Below are 16,679 nucleotides of genomic sequence, written 5' to 3'. Positions count from 1 at the left end.
CATGAACAGGTCACAGAAACATTCAGATGAAAGCATACCCTTTCTCAGACTACCTCGGTTCATCTGGTAGAGCTTTTCTCCTGCTGCAAACTTATGTTACTGAAACATTTACAGGCATCTACTGCATATTCACTTAAGTGAATCATGTTACTGTATAGATTATAGTTAAGGCTTCATACTGACAAGCAATACACTAATGCTTGGCATTACCTTTATCTACTTCACCTGCTGCAGGAAGTTTTTCCTAGAGAATCTATGGGAAAAACTTGTGATATCCATTCTATATGTGTTTCCATTACCTTCAAATTGTAATGCATGCATTCCTATATTTAGATCAGAAGATGGCAGCTTACATTTAATTTATATCAGTGTTAGAGTGAATAACAGCAATATACACAACAGATTATCGAGCATTAGGGAAAAAAACATTTTAAACTGAAAGCCACTTCAAATGATCACAGCAATTATCTGAGTTTTCAACAATGTTTTTTCTGCAGAAAGTTTGACATCATGTAAAAAACAACAAAACAAAGAACAACAAGGCAGAACAGCTGAGACAATTAACAATGCAATGGTTTCATATAATTTCCAGTGACTCAAATCTAAACTTCACTACATTTAATGAGTTTCTACACTGCTCCCAGGCAGCACCAAAAGCGTCAGTCACATGTGGCTGTTAACTTTTATTAGGCATCTCAGCAGCAGACTAATTTGCAACTTTGCAACTGTTGGTCCCACAAAGCACAGCTTTTAGAGGAATAGAAGCAAAAAGCAACAACAACAAACATTTCAGGTTTACCAGATTAAAATCATCTGAATATCAACTTAAAATAAACTTCTGCATCCATCAAAACACAAGAAAAAAATAAGAGAAAACAATACTTTACACATAATATCACATGAAGACTGTTTTTGCAGAGAAGCTGTTCAGATGCTCCAGCCTGCCCAGGTCTTCAACTACTACTAGCTGCTACATTGCAGGGAAGTCAACAAAGCTGCAGAAGTCCTCTCTTAATGCTACTTCACAGAAAAATAACTGTTGCAAATGACACAACACTGCACAGAGGCATCAAGAGAACATACAGAGCAAGAGGCATGACCCCACAGAAGATGGTTACACACTATCACACAGCACTTCAAAATTGTGACAAGCATTGCACTGTAGCGCACAGCACTATATTTAGCATACTATCACCCAGGCCCAACTTCTGAAAAAGTCAAGATAAGCAATGCAAGTTGTTATCAGTAATGCCAAGCTTCACACCAAAAAGAAGTTAAATAAAGAAACAGTGAAATCCAAACAAGGCTGCAAAACCCAAACCAGACACATCTGAGATCTGTAAAGCACCAATCCTCATTTACTCAGCTGTAACCACCCAGCAGCTTTGGTCATTTGGAGACATCTCCCACCTTCCTTTCCCAGGAGGATGCCACAGTAAAGTCATGAAAATGCAACACACAGGATATGATGCTACACTTCATCAGGCAGCCCCAAGCATAAAGAGACTTCTTCCTAAGCAACACTATCGTGTTACTGGTGATTATTGCTACATCTTCCCATTGTGCTAGATGCTCGTAGGAGAGCCAAGAACAGCACAGTCTAGATGTTTTCAATACACAGCTGAATAATTTATATTCAACCCTCACAATACTTTATACCCTAAGCTTCTTCCATTACTCTCAACTCCAAACTTAATCCAAGAGGGAATACTGCATTCTGGATGCCTTTCTCACGAAAGAAGGAAAGGATTTCAACCTAAATCAGTTACAGATCAAAAAAGAACAAAAAGCTTTGTGCCCAGTGTTTGTTGAAAGCACGAGTTTTTTGGACTCACTCTAGATGCCCTCAAATTTCAGACAAGCTATTTTACCAAAGCATAAATACTTCTGTGCAAGAAAAATTCCTTATCAGTATATGAATACATTTAACATGTCCATAATATATGGTTCTGGAAGAAAACATACCAAACTACAACCAAAAGTCAAATCACTGAGATCTCAAAAGGGCTGAGTACATCAAAATCCATATATATTTTTAATGAGTCTAAATAGTCTCCTCATTTTCAGCACAAGAGCTGACCATACAGCACTTGCGTTCACATAAAGAAACTGAGCATCCTCCAAAGCACACATTGTAACTGGCAGTGCTTTATTCCTGTGGGCATGGTTACAATATGGAGATGGAAAGCACACAATGAGAATAAAAGGTTCATGCAGAGGAGAAAAAGGTGCAAGAGATAAAAGAATTTTATGAAGTATAAAGTTCTAGAGGAAAGACAAAGATTGGTTGAGAAAAATAAACTTGGTGTTTGGCTCATCTCCCCAGCCCTGCATCTCCTAAAGCTGAGGAAAGCCTGGATTCTTGGAGTCTGTTCCAAGTATCTTTGTTCTTCTCGCATCGATGAACTCACTGGAAAAACATCCATCTCCTCCAGTGCTAGTCTATTTCCCACTGCTATTGGCATTCCTACTTTAGTTTAAATGGCAAAGGCCTATGCAAATACATTTCAGTCCAACAGATAACCCACGTGGGTATCAGTAAGAAGTCATAACATGCCACGATGCTTGCAACAGTTTTATTTTTAACTACATAATAGAGCATTAGGATTACTAACACAAAAATTAAGAAAAGCCACAACTCAGGCTGCCTTGTGCAACCCTCACTCACTGCTTGTATGCAAACATTATTAAGACCATTTGTATTTAAGATGACATACTATGGTCTTGAAGCAGACCTTCTGTAAAAATAAATCCACAAAAACAAGAGAACATTTACCCTTCCTGACTAGTTTGAAAAGTTAAAGAATCTGTGACACACATAAAAAGGGTGAGACTGCAAAGAAAAAATGCAAAAGAAAACTAGGGAATAGGGCCACCAAAATCAATCCTTGCCATTGCCACAGAGTGTCCTATATGACAGCAGGCTGGCTCCTACCTCAGTCTTTATGGTTGGTCTGTTTGTTTGTTTTGTTTTTTAAACACTCTCCTCATTTTACAAGTACCTATTTAGATAAGCTGGAACCTATTCTGCATGCACACTCAGTAATCTAGCAGTGGTTAGGATTTAAACGTATTAATTGCTTTACACTGTGAAATACACATGGAGAAACAGCAGAATTGTAATAGTGTTCCTGCCAGAGGAAAGAAGTCCATCGCTATCAACAGAGTCGTTGGATGCTGTGGTGATAACCAGCAAAGGAAGGCTGAGAAGTAATTTAATAAGTCTGCTTTTCAGGAAGGCTTTCAGTAATGTAGATTGAATAAAACAGAAACTGTACAGAAAATAATAAACTTAAATACAAGATAGCAATGAATTAAATGAATGCAATCCATCCTAATACCACAGTCCTACGTAACAAAACACACCTAAAGCGTGAATGCGTGCATTCACATAATTAAAAGGCAAAGCTAAATAAGTGCTGTAACCATGTACAGTTCATGCCTAACTCACAAAAAACCAAGCCCAATCTACAGAGCAAATCAAGATGTGGGCTTATAAAGGGTCTAAATTCAGTCATACTTAAAGAAGCCATACACATCTAAGCAAAACAAAACATTAAAACACATTACAAAACTACTTTAAATACCTGACTTTTAAATATCTGACTTGCAAATACAAGAGGAAAGACTCACCGACACCCGCAGATGCTCACTCACCTTGCTGCAGTAAAGCATCCACAGCTCGTACAGCCTCTCCCGGGATGCCATTCCTCTCCTTCCTCCTTTCCTCAGTGCCAGCTCCTTCCGTTCAGGATCCAATCATGCCCAGTTCCCCAGTGCTCTTCCCGCAGTTTTCAGCTTGTTGTGACACTTATATTATAATCCAATAAGAAGTCAAAGATTAAAATAACAGGGTCTCAGTCTCTCCTTTTTGGGTAAACATAGTACGACACCAGAGACTGAAGGCAGCAGCCGAACACGCCCGTTCCTCGCCAGTGGCACTCCGGGTTTAATGTCTGAAAGCGAAAACACACCCTTCAGGCCTCCAGCGGAGGAGAGCAAAACAAACCCGGACTTAAAGCCCACGGCCAGCCTCGGGAATGACGTGAGGCCAGCGGCACCGCTTTCACCCCCGGCTTTACCTCAGCACGGAGAAGCCCGGCTGCCGGTCCCCGCGCCGCCTTCTCGGCGCTGGAAAGAGCGAGGGACTGACGGCGGACGCCGAGCACGGAGGGTTCACCCGCTAAAGGGCCCGGGCGGGCAGTGACAGCCGCCGCCCGGTGTCCCCACCGCGAGTACCGCAGCCGCCCCGGAGCCAGGCGAGCCGAGGCGGCGGCCGCCCAGACGGAGACGCCGGCAGCGGCCTTCCCCATTCCCCGCGAGAGAAGCTCCGCGCCGCGCCGTCCGCTCCGTCACCGCCTCCCGAGAGAGCGCCACCGCTCCGCGCCGCCACCTACCGCATCCCCGACCTCACTCAGCTTTCCCCGCTCCTCCGCGGCCTCTCCCCACAGCCCACCTGTGCCACGGCGGGAGGCGGCCGGGCAACCCAGGGTACTGAGTGGGCCGGGCCTCGCCACATCGCCCGCCCCGCCCGCATTCCGGCACACGCCCCAGCTGCCGCCAGGGGGTGGGGAAACCGCGGGCGCCATTTTGGCTGCGGGCACGGCCGCAGGCGGGAGTTACCCTGCGGGCGGAGTGACCGTGATCGGGAACAGCCAGAGGCCCAGAGGCCCCAGTGCCATGGAGCGGCTGTCCCTAAGCCCTGGAAGCAGAAAGGCGCCTGTTGCGCGCCGTACCCTTACCTAAGGAGAGGTTCTATCAGGTTGTGCAGCTACAGCATCTCACGCAATTGAAAAAGACTTACGCAGCCTGAGGATCACATATAAACAAATGTATAAGCTGCTGCTGTTGTTTTAAAGCAGCCTGTGCCTCATGTACAGAGCTCACACAAGACTAAAGAAATACTCCTGCAAGTTACCAGATTTCTGAAAAAGAATGAGAAAAGACCTCAGCTTGATGGTGTGGCTTTTTACAGGCACATCAACAGCTATCCAAAACAGAGTGTGTAAGCTGAAGGCCTACTACACCATACCTCCATAGTCTCAGCAATACTAGAAAGAGACTCTACGTATATCTGCTCTCTTAAAAAACAAGAACAGAAACAAGACTGTATCTAACTCTGAAGCAGGAAGAGCACACTTTAGGAAGACCTGAGCTTTTATCTCCAGTGTAGGGGAACAGTTAGGGCTTGAACTGGTACACCTGGTGAAGGGCTGTGTCTGGCCCAGGGAGCACAGGCAGATTGTTTGCACCTGTGCTCCCCAGCTGACCAGAAGGGGTGGGCACAGGGTACAGCCCCCTGGGCTCATATAAGAGCCAGCCTCTGAAGGGGAAGTGTCTTTTAGACTTGGGCTGTTTCTGAAGAAGAATGTTATATAGACAGAGAGCTTCTTCAGCACTTGGGTGAGTTCTATTTCTTCTTCTATATAGGATTATTGGTCTCTCTGTGAGTACTTTACCTGATATTTCTGAGAATGTATCAGAAATAATTTCACTTCTTTACAAATAAGGGCCTGTTCTGTAAGGAAGGTATTAATGAAATGAGATTGCTAGGTTATAGCTTTAGCTAATGATTGAACAGTAGCTATGAAGTTGTGACTAATTTAGGGAGCTCAGGTGTAGGTGATGTTCTTGAGTGAGCAGAAGAGGTAGAGCCTGGATCCACCTCTCGTTATCCTTATTCAAGAGCTAGCAGTTAAAGGTGTAACACCTCTCTATCTCTGGATGGAGGTTATTCTTCTCTTGAGCTATTATTGATTGTTGGAAGGGGTGAGTAGCTTTTTTTCATTGTTGCTTTTTATTGCTTTGTAGTGCTTGTATCTCATTTGGAGGTGCTAACATTATTTTGTTTTATCATATCATTGATCCTGAATCCTTAGTTGTAAGCCTTTGGCTGCTAATACTCCTTGCTCAACTAAATCCTCTACAGCTTCTTTTAGAATGTAAACTGTTATTCACTACATAAGCAGTTATGTATGGGGCATTTCTGCAATGTTTTGGTTGATACTCAAAAATTTATTCTCAAGAAGAATTTAGTAGAGTCTCTGTTCTTGGAGCTGTTCAAGAAATGCATAGGTATGATTCTGAGTGATGTGGTTAGTGGGTATGATGTGGTGGCGTGGGTTGGAGTTGTACTAGATAACATTATAGAATGGCTTGGTTTAGGTGAGATATCAAAGGCCACCTGATTCAAAACCATCTGCTGTGGGTAGAGTTGCTAGCCACTTGATGAAGTGCTAGATTGTGATCTTAGTGGTCTTTCACATCCTTAATAATTACATGGAAATTTAGTGAAAAGGAATTGACTATGTAATAGTATGGTATTATCTGCTTTATGAAAAATACTTGGAGTTGAATGTCTCACCAAGAGCCTAGTTTGAGATCAGTTCTTGCACTTATGACTGCATTTTTTGCTTTCAGAATATCACTATAAAGTTTTCCTGTAAAATAATTAAGGACTGATCTGTGTTTGGTACTATATCATTCAGTAGAGGGAGAGTGGCAGTATGTATCTTTTCCTGCAGTGCCTAAGCATAGTTACTAGCATGAGTGGAAGGGCACTAATAAAAAAAAAAACTTGTAACATTATTTTTAGTGGTATGTTACACATACTTGGTACTTGCTACTAGCCATAATGCTCTGAGGTTGTTATGTGCCTTTTTTATCAAGAAGAACTCCTAAGAGTTTAGAGTTCAGTGCTGCCCTCAGGGCAGGATCTGCTGTGCTTCACCCCTAAATTGCTTCTGGAGGACATCCTACCTCCTCTGACCATGTTCTTGCGGGACTTCTGGAGTGAATACAGGGCATTCTCATTTGCCTCTTCCACAGTCAAAAGGAGATAGATAGATCTTTGTGGTGTGCTTTGACATCTGTAGCTCCTCATCTTTTTGGAGTCTTTCTCCAGGATAAATTTAACTTTTTCCCTTTGAGGAATTCAGGCACAGGTGAAGCCAAATACAAACCCAATCTTTCTGAGATATTTCTCCATTTTTTAATTATTAATGTTTGTGAGCAATTACAACTTTATCCACATCCAGGAGAGATGTTGCAGCAAACCTTAGTGAAACAATAGACTCACCTTGATGAAAATGAAGTTCTGCTTCCCACTTAACTGGGCTACTTGTGGGCAACAAAATAGACATTTCCCCCTCTGCTAGATTTGCAGTAGTATAGTTTACCTTGAGGAGGTCTAGGTAATTACTGTTGATTGTATAGATGTTCTTGTGTTCTGTGGGTGCTCTGAAGGGAGAGTGAAGTATTAGTGTTTTATAGCATGTTGATCTGTTCCTGTGACATAGTGAGCAGCTTCCTGGTCTGATTTCCAGAGGGTCTCCTACAGCTAAGTTGCATACTGTAAAGTCATTAGTGTGGTTTTCTGGAGGTCTGTATTTTGGATTTAAGTTCAGTCTTTTCTGTTGGTATAGACAGCTGGCAGGCATTCAGTATTCTCTGACTTAATAATGAGTTCTTTATCATAGTGCAAATATAAGCAAAGTGAGGGAGGTCTGTGGAAAAAGGTGGGCTACAGTTTCATCCCTGTAGATCTAGTATAATTCCTGGTGATTTCAGTGTACTTTTACTTTGTGGAGAACGGTCTAAGGATATGAAAGTCAAAAAATGGAAGAAGATTTAGAACAAGAGTTATCTGTGTGCTTGAAGATGTATTTGTAGATTGGTCTATTTGTGAAAGGTAATTACTAATTTTACTGGCTTTATATTGCTTTCTTTTTTGTAACTTGTTCCAATTGCTTCATGGACATTAATTAGTCAGGTTGGTGGTGCTATTTGTTTTTCATTGTCCTTCAGCAGCTGTCTTGTGATAAATCTGTTTACAACAGTGGTTTTTTCCCCATACTTTTCTCATCACTTGTGGTTTTGAACCTTGTATCTCTTCAGTACCTGTATGTTAGTGTCTCACTGTGCACTGAACTTGTTTAGTCAGCAAGTTAGATAAGAGTGGGTAAAAAGGGTGTGGATTGAGAGAAGGCAATCTGAGAACAAGGAAAAGCTCAGTAATTGACCTGTCTGCAGCTTTGAACTGAATAATCTCTGAAGTGGAAGAAACAAACCAAATGAGAACACCTGTCTTATAGTACTGCTATTTTTAAGCTTCTTTCCTTTATGTGGAAAATGGAGATGTGTATACTGACTTCCAGATTATCTGGAACTGGTCTTTACACTGTAAGCTGACAGCCTGGAGATAGAGGAAGCTCTGTCTACTACTGAAATACTGTATAGAAGTAAGATTCGTGGATGCTGGTTCCTAGCACTCAGGCCCAATTAGCCCCAGACTGTGTTTGGGTTGGTTATTAAGAAGGAACAAACTGGCCCTGGCAAGACAGTTAGGCCTCTGAGATGGTGCTCTGTGGAGGGTAGCACACTATTGGCTTTCCATGAGTTTCTCTGCTTGAATTTATGCAAATTGAGTGCAGCTGTTGTACTGGGTAAGCTAGCAAATGTAATGTGTTTAATCTTCTGTCACCATATTCATGTTGTAACCCAGGTAGGTCAGGGCTTGTTCATTGTTTGCAAGATTTGGAAATGGGAAGGAATTTGTTTGTCCCTTAACAAATAAGCTGGTGTTTAAGGTTTTTAGTTGTTTAAGTGCTAGAGGCTGACCACAGCTAAAGCTGGGGAGTGATGATTGAGCTAATAGCATTAAGTCCCTCTAGCCCCTAGCTGTTCTGCTTTCACATATTCAGGGTTAAAACATTCATCACACTTAAATTCAGGAAGGAATTAACCCCAGGGTTGCCTGGGACTATGGCGAGTGTTTTTGTCCTCTGTACTTTGATCTCATTATCGCAGGGGAACTGCAATATAATGAATCCCCTGCTGTAAAAGGCCTGGGCAGTAGCTTGATCTTTTCTGTTCTTTTTCTGCAGCATCAGCTCCTTTACCAGGGGCCTTAAAATTGCAGTTGTGCTGGGAGTTGTCTTATGTCAGGTACAACTTGAAGACTCTTTGTAGCTAAGTATTTAGTATGTGATTACAGGCTTATCTTCCACCAAAACTGACTTCTCACTTGAAGTAAACCATCCTCTTGTCTACTTTATTATTGCCAGTGCTCAGTGAAGCTACCATACTTCCAAGACAAATCATTCTGCTTTAGTAAAGATATAATTTAACAAATTATTTCATTATGTTGCAGAGCTTAGTAGGTCTGGGTCTTCAGTGTAACTTCTGAAAGTGTTAAGTGTCAGGGAAATGTCACCACTTAAGAATGTGTAGCTATCTGAAGATCTGAGCTCTGTTTCCTCTCAGCTGACAGGGTGCCTGATCAGAGAACACCAGCTATAGGAAGTTATGGCTTATGGATGCACTGTCAGATCTTGCAGGTTAACTTATCTTGGTTTGGAGAAGAACCCAAATGAAGTCAGAACTCCAGTTGTTGCTGGAGGTGGGATTCCTGCAAAGTGTTAGTGTTGTGGCCTACCAGAAGCAGGGATGTTGCTTGCAGCACAAGGCCTCCTTGTGCATTGGGTGTGAAACCAAGGCTGTCCCCTGCCCTGGCCTTCACAAATCCTCCTAGGATTCTACTAGCCAGACTTCAGAAACAGAAGGGGCATAGAAACCTGAATGATGGCCAGTGTTGTTAAACTTGAAAGAAGAGTTTTAAAATCCTACAGTGTTGTGTAAACAGTGTGCTTTTAAAGTAGGAGTGAAATTTGTGGGGTTCCACTTGCACACTGAATGGGTTGTAGTCTGGGTAGCATAATGGGGTCTCTATTCTAGTTTCTGACCCAAGACCTTAGGGAAAGCTGTTATTTCCCCCTGCTATGGAGGGGTCAGCGTGAGTTCATGTCTAGAAACAGTGTGAGGTCGTTGCTAAACAAGAGCACAGTGTAAGCTCTGATTGGGAAAACAGGAGCTATGCAGTCCTGTGCAGAACAGCTTGAGGTGGCAACAGGAACTGTTGGGCGCTGGGACTGTTTTTTTTTTTTTTTAATCAAGGTGAAGTGATTAAGTAATTGAAAGACTTGTTTTGATATCAGTAAAGATCTGAACAGTCATTGACAGAAATAACTGATCAGTAAATGTGTCAAGCACTGTAAATGCTTCACTCTGTCTTAAGTCATCTACTAATGTTACAGCTGTGAGATTGGTTTACAGTACCTCTGTGATTAAACTGTAGCTATGAATTTGGCACTGTGCATAGGAGAGCTATTATCCAGTGCTGGTAGTCAGAATGATTTCCCTTCCTCAGGCAGTAGTGGTGGACTGTATGACTGGGACATTCACAGGTCATCCAGCAGCCACATTTCACCTTGACTGACTTGTTGCAGCTGAGGTGGGTGTGCAGGTCTGGCTCATTCAAAGCTCCATGGTGCATTTCTGTGTACCACATGATCATGCAACTCTGTGGCTGTCTCCTGCACTCAGTCTGGGAATCCTATGAATCTTCTGCTGTGTAGAATACAGAAAGGAGGGAGGCACAGTTCTGCTCCTGGACTGTGCTGAAGCTTTCACCTCTTTTAATGATACAGGAACAAGAGTGTTGTAACCAGAGTTAATAATTGAATGTTCTAGTCCTAACAGGCTGCTGTATTTTAGCAATGGTGAAACTGAGTTAGGGAAATTTAAACTTGTTACTTTCAGTAAGCAAAAGATTGAATTAAAGAACAGGTCAAGCAATGTTTCTTCTTTAATAATGGGAATATGTGCAAGAGAAAATGCTTGAACTGCTGTGGCTGAGTTGCTTTATGTCACTTAAACATCTTTGTTCCCTGATTATATGCATATGGATTTCCAGTGTTAATGCTGTAAAAGTTTTCAGAGTATGCAAATTAAAACTGCCCTGGTTTTCCACAGCCTTCAGACCAAGTGTTGCTGTCAGTTTCTTTCAATAGCATGAGTGTTTGTGTGAGATGGAAAATGATGTATTAAAAGAAAGTGTGGTAATGGCTGCTTACCTCCATCCACATTTCACTGCTGAGATTGTGTCAAAGGTACTTAAGAACTCGCAGACCAAAAAGCCTAGTAGTTTGAGGATGGATATGTGTTGGTTATGGCAGAGGTGAGCCTTTTACAATCTGCACAGAAATATGCATTTCACTTGGGAAGTGCATAGCCTTCTGGAGCTCAACTAAAAGTCAGTGAGGCAAAATGCAATGATCTCTTCACTTGAGACTTAGTTGCAATTGAATTAAAAACAAAATTAGAACAAGCATTGATAAGTTTTCAGTCTGATCTGATCGATCCCAAAATGCTCAAAATTATGTTCCTTCTGGGCCTAGTTTGATTAGTGCAGTAAGATTCTCTAACAATCTGCACATTGTGGTTTGGTTTTTAGACAGTACTGTGTGGACTTTGAAGTGTTCATCCAAGTTGTTCCTGACTCCCTGTGGATTTTCTCTTCCCAGGATCCTGTGCTGCAGAAGAGTGGTATGCAATAGGAAGGGGCTTTATGTTCATCTCAAACTCTGGAGCCGAAACATCTTGTTAGTTGAGCACTGTCCATGTTCTGAGGAGTGTGGTTATCGCTTCTTCAGCTACCACTAGTATGTTATAACAGCTGCTTTTGAGATTGATTGCTTTTGCAATGCAGGAGCACTTTTATGTAGGAATGGTTTGCAAAGAGCAGTGAGTCTTCATGTAGAGAAAATGCTATGAAGTTGAGCAATTGTAGTGTTTTCTATCATTGTAAAATAAGCTTGCATAAACCCAGAAGACTTGCTAGCAAAAACTTGGGTAGTTTTTGTGAGTTCATCGTGCTACTCTCTAGCACTCTTTTTCTTCAGTTACTGTCTGCTTTGAGGCTCTCTGAGCATTTGCAAACAGAAGCAAGTAAGATCTCTTAGCAATCCCTAGTTTTCTAGAGGTGCAATGTGTTCTGTAGCAGGTGGAGAATTCTGAGGAGTTTTATTCACCCACAAACATTAGAACAGAGCAGTCAAAAATCCAAATATGCTATTCCAGTGATCACTGAATGTCTGTTAATTTTGCCAAAAGGAATGCCAGTGTTTAATCTACACATCACTGTTTAGCCATAGTTCTTGGTTGCACTAATGGAATTAGACACTTTGTTGGAGCCTGGGACATGTGTTAATTGCCATCTGGGGAGCTGGTCTGTTTTCATTTATTTTAGTTGTGGTGAAAGCAGAGAAAACATTTTGGTTCTCTGCTCTAAGCAGTCAAATAGATACTGTTTGGACTGTTATTTTGCAAACCTGGTTTAGTATAGTAAGCCAAGTATGCTAGCACACCTATTACTTTTGTGATTCCTATAAATGCACAATGTTCAGCATTTGTGAGCAAGAGGAAATGTGCTTTTTCCTCGTCTCATGCCTTGAACTGCACTGTTCATCTTCTATTTCCCTCTGGAAAAATAGGTTTCTGTGCACCAGATAATTGCAGCAGCTGATCAACCTGCTTTGCACTTTAAGGGAAGACAGGCAGAAGGACAGGGATAGTGTCCTGTGCACAGAAGGAAGATATTTTCTTCCTCATTGATGCTTGGGGAAAATTGGTAAGGCTCACTAACAGGCAATTAGTAATGGGTCATATGTGAGCATAAAAAATGGGTAAGTGGGGTCTCTGACATACAATGCTTATAATTCATGTCTCAACTTACTATTTCTCACTGCTTTTGGAGTTGCCTTTTTTTCCCAAAGACTCCACTAACTGAATGTTTAGGCCAATTTTGGGTAAAAGCTCAAAACTTAAAGCCCAGATAAAATGATTTAAAATTAAAGGTGTAGTAGATGAAGTTGTAGTGTCCTAATAGTTCAGTGCTCTCTGTACCACTTTCTTTCCAAGTCTCAAGCACTTCAAGAGCGTTTTTGTAACTATGCCTAGAAATTGCTAAGGGAAAAAAATACTTGGACCCTGCTACCCAAATGAGAGCTGGTATGTCAGTAAGATGGGAGATCCCTTAACTGTGTTTTGTGATGGTTCTCAGTCATTATTTCACAGAGCACCTGCTGGCACCGAATTTAGTGATGATTAATAGGCATACACATAATTACCTGAATGATAATTATTATGATGGACTTTCCCAGCACAACAGGATGTTGTCCTGTTTCTAATCCACTTTGGTATGCTTATTTAATTTCTTCTGCATGATGAATGGCCTGTCAGTTTTGGCTGAACCTCCTGCTGGAGCAGATTAGTGCAGCTTAGAAGTTGGTAGAGGCAGGGTGATTGACATCAGCAAGCATCTACATAGTTCCTGATGTCAAGTTTGCAGGAAGATGCTGTGTAAAGATGGTGTGGTTTAAGGAGCAGGAAAAACAATTCCTAGAGGAATTTGAGTACAGGTGGGATTGGAGTGGTAAGCATTGCTGTACTGGTGCTAGCACAGCAGATTGTTTGATTTTTTTGCATCTATTCTCCATTATAGTGCCTCCTTTTCCTGAAAGCTATCAAACTTGGAGGACCTGAACAATTTCTGGTATAGGTCTGTTGTTCCTCTATCCCTACTCTGTGATTACATCCTGCTTAAGTCTATTTGATGGTTCAATCCTTTTTCTTTTGTGAGAGCAGGAGATGAACTTTGCCTCCATTTCAGTATGTTATCACCTCTCCATCTCATGTGATGTTAGCTTTTGCCTTCTAATCTTTTATTGTGTACAGATTTTAACTCTGCCACATGCTAGGAGGAAATAATGATGAAAAATGTTTCAGTCTCTTCCTGATGTGTAATTACCTGCTGCATCCTTGAAGGCCAAAAAGATTTATGTTAAATATGGGAGCAATTCAAATGGCTGTAGTAGGTATTTGTCAGTCTCTGAACTATTTGCTGATAGTGTATATCAGCTTGGATCAGTTGAATCATAGCTTTTACTCTGAAAGTTTTGCTTTAAAAATTCAAGAGAAGCAAGCTGTGTTAAACTCAAGCTGCTCTCTGTCTGCAACTGGGAGGTTGTTAATGTTGTTAAATGCTGAAGCATAGCTAGTGTGCTATGGGGAAACTTTATTCCTTCCACTCAGAACTTTTCCTCTGACACTTTTTCTTGTTTGATACAAGACTAGCTCAAACCTTGACTTGTTTTATTCTGACTATCGCTTTAGATTCTTAAAAACAGGCTATGTCACAGAATATGCTAAGCTGGTTGTATGAATACTTTATAGCACCAGTAGGTGAGACTTCAGATTATGAGGAGCTACTGCACTCCAAAAATGAGCTATCATCTTCTATGCTTGGGAAACCCATTCAAGTGTGTAGAGACCTTGTCATCTTGATCCATCAGCTAACATGGCATGCACCTTTGTAAATCCATTTATTTAAAAGCACTCTGTTTGCAACTGTGTGTTTTCTGCCTCGAATGAAACAAATGAATGTTTGTGGATGTAGGGACAGCAGTGGAAGACTTGGGAGTCTTCTTTACAAGCTTCAGGCTAAAGAAGTGCTTTCTGTGCTGTTGTGAGAAAAAGACAAATGTCCTTTGGGGAAGGGAGCTGGAGGTGTGTTTTTATTGTCTGTGTAGTCTTATACTTTGTCTCCCCTCTGTTCTTGTTAAGGATCCAATTTTGAACCCTGGAATACCAGAGTTTGGACCTGAATCTCTGGAGTTCACCAATGACAGTGTGGGAGTGTGAGCATCTGACCAGCTCTGAGTGAAACCTAATTCTTCCATTACAAACCACTTAATTGCTGTTGTTCATAACAGTATCCTTATCAAATACTGGCTGATGTGCATTCACTTCCAAACAGGCTTGATAGTCTCCTGGCCTCTGCAGTATATTCAGCCCTATTCTTTTGAACTTTCTGAGTTGCTCAGACATTCCATCTTCATCTTATTGAATTTCCTTTGCTCACTGCTTTATGATGTTTGCTTGACTACAGTGGTATTGATAGACACCTACTATTACTGTAAATAATAGGACTTAAGTTATTTTAACTTTCTTTGTCTGGATAGGTCACTGACTTGAACTGATAATGGGCAGTGAGTATGTGCAGATAGAAATTTCATGCAAAGTTGTCATGAGTTCAGTTGCACCTGATTATTTCTAAATGTAATCCCTTGTGTTCCTTACATCAAGCTAGGGGGTAGATCTTAACTGTACCCTTACATCATTTATGTTAATTGCTGCACAGATTGCACTGTAGAGTTCTTTGAACAATGGTTGCTCATGTGAGTCTCCATTAAATCTGGCCACAGCTGACTTTGGCAGCTGTGCCACATGTTTGTTTCACGTAACCTCATATGCTTAGTGTTGGCAGTGTGAGTTGCTTGCAGATTGCTTCCAGGACAGCAACTGTTCTGGTGGTGGTCTGTGTGAAAATCAGCAGTTAGTGTCCTCTGACTCAGCTTTGTTGCAAACAAATTGCTTGGAGCTGGTGTGGTTTTGAACCCCTCTGGTTGTTCTTAGCTATGGAAGAAAACACAGATGTTGTATCTTCCATCTGTAACACCTCCTTTGGAGCCCACATTATTGCAACACTGCAAACAGATTGAGTAAAACTGAAATTCTTATTGCTTTGACTCCAGTATTTGCTTTTACTGCTGGCTGTCTCTTGAAGGTGCATAGTCCTATATTTGATGTTATGTTCTGTTGCTCACTCCTGTTAACTCCAACTGCCTAATCCACAGTAAGCAGGAAACATTCCTCAATGTAAACTAGGGGCCATGTCAGTACTCTAATAGTCCAGCACTATAATAATACAGCTAATGACCTATTTGTGAGAATCTTGCTGTTTATTTTTTATTCCAGGTCAGTGAACAGAAATCAATCATGAGATATTAATCTCTTTCTAGCTGTTTAATCTTAACCACTCCCATGCCTTTGTTCTGCTATTCACATGCTCAGCAGCAGTGCCCCTCTTGTAATGACCTCATTTCAAAGCATGCTTTCTCGATGGTTTGGCTTTCATGGGATCAGACTAATGCTATTTGAGTTGGGATGAATTTTGCACAAATCCTGGCACCAGTTGCTGCCTATTGCTCCACTGAACTTGTTTCAAGGAGAACTCTCTGTTCAGAAGCTGATGGATGCCTTGAGCACCAGGGATGAGCTTGTGCTGAGTCTGACTGGGCAGGCTGCTGTGCAGAGATAGGAGCTGTTAAATGGGGTTGGTCAGCGTGTTCCAGCAATCCCACATCATCCAGGATGAGCTAACCTGTCAAAAGTGCTGATGGTGCAGAAATTCATGGCTAAAGACTTGCTGACTTCTTGTGTTGGGGAAGATTATATTGATGATCTGAAGCCTCTTCTAGGCTTCTCATCCAAATTTCTTTGGCCTTGAATTTTGGCTCATATCGTTTGAAGGGAAAGTGGAGAGAAGTGTGGCATAGTTAAGAAGCCCCATCTATGTCAGCACAAAGACTCTCAGTTAATTTATAGTTTCTGCATGTACCAAGTTATGATTAGGTCCTTCTCTATGAACAGTTAAGAATAGAGGGGAATGGTGTATACAACTGCTGTGTACTTTAGGCTGATCCTGTAAGGAAGTTTGTGATATGCAGTTTATTTTTTTTTTTAAAGAAATTAAAGAAAAACTGTACCTGTGTTCAAGTCAGAACTTCTAAAAGACCCTTGTAATCTTTGGTTAAGGTTAACAATTGCTAGGTCGTCTTGTGCAGTACTGTCTTATGGCATTTCCACAAACAGACTTCAATGCCTGAAGATCAGCAGGTATAAAAACAAAAAATTGATTTATTAAGTTTTCTTTCTTTTTTGGCATTCCCTTCCAACCCAAGCTGTTCAATGATGATCACTTCTGCATTAGGGTACAG

The 16,679-nt window shown here is 41.4% G+C and overlaps 1 protein-coding gene across 2 annotated transcripts in view; it reads right to left on the bottom strand.

Moving 5' to 3' along the window:
- Positions 1 to 3,708, bottom strand: part of NBEAL1 (neurobeachin like 1) — a gene marked incomplete at both ends in the record, with an annotated part of 73,325 nt that extends 69,617 nt beyond the window's left edge. For both annotated transcript variants that reach the window (XM_079538987.1, XM_079538988.1), the window contains one exon: positions 3,658 to 3,708. In XM_079538987.1, the coding sequence (XP_079395113.1) occupies positions 3,658 to 3,708 (51 nt within the window). The remainder of the gene's footprint in view (positions 1 to 3,657) is intronic.
- Positions 3,709 to 16,679: the final 12,971 nt, after the last annotated feature.

The sequence above is a fragment of the Tetrao urogallus genome, assembly GCF_951394365.1.
Source record: "Tetrao urogallus genome assembly, chromosome: 8".
In the NCBI taxonomy this organism is placed as follows: Eukaryota; Metazoa; Chordata; class Aves; order Galliformes; family Phasianidae; genus Tetrao; species Tetrao urogallus.
Note: the sequence above shows the minus strand (reverse complement) of the source record. Positions and strands in the feature narration are given on the sequence as shown.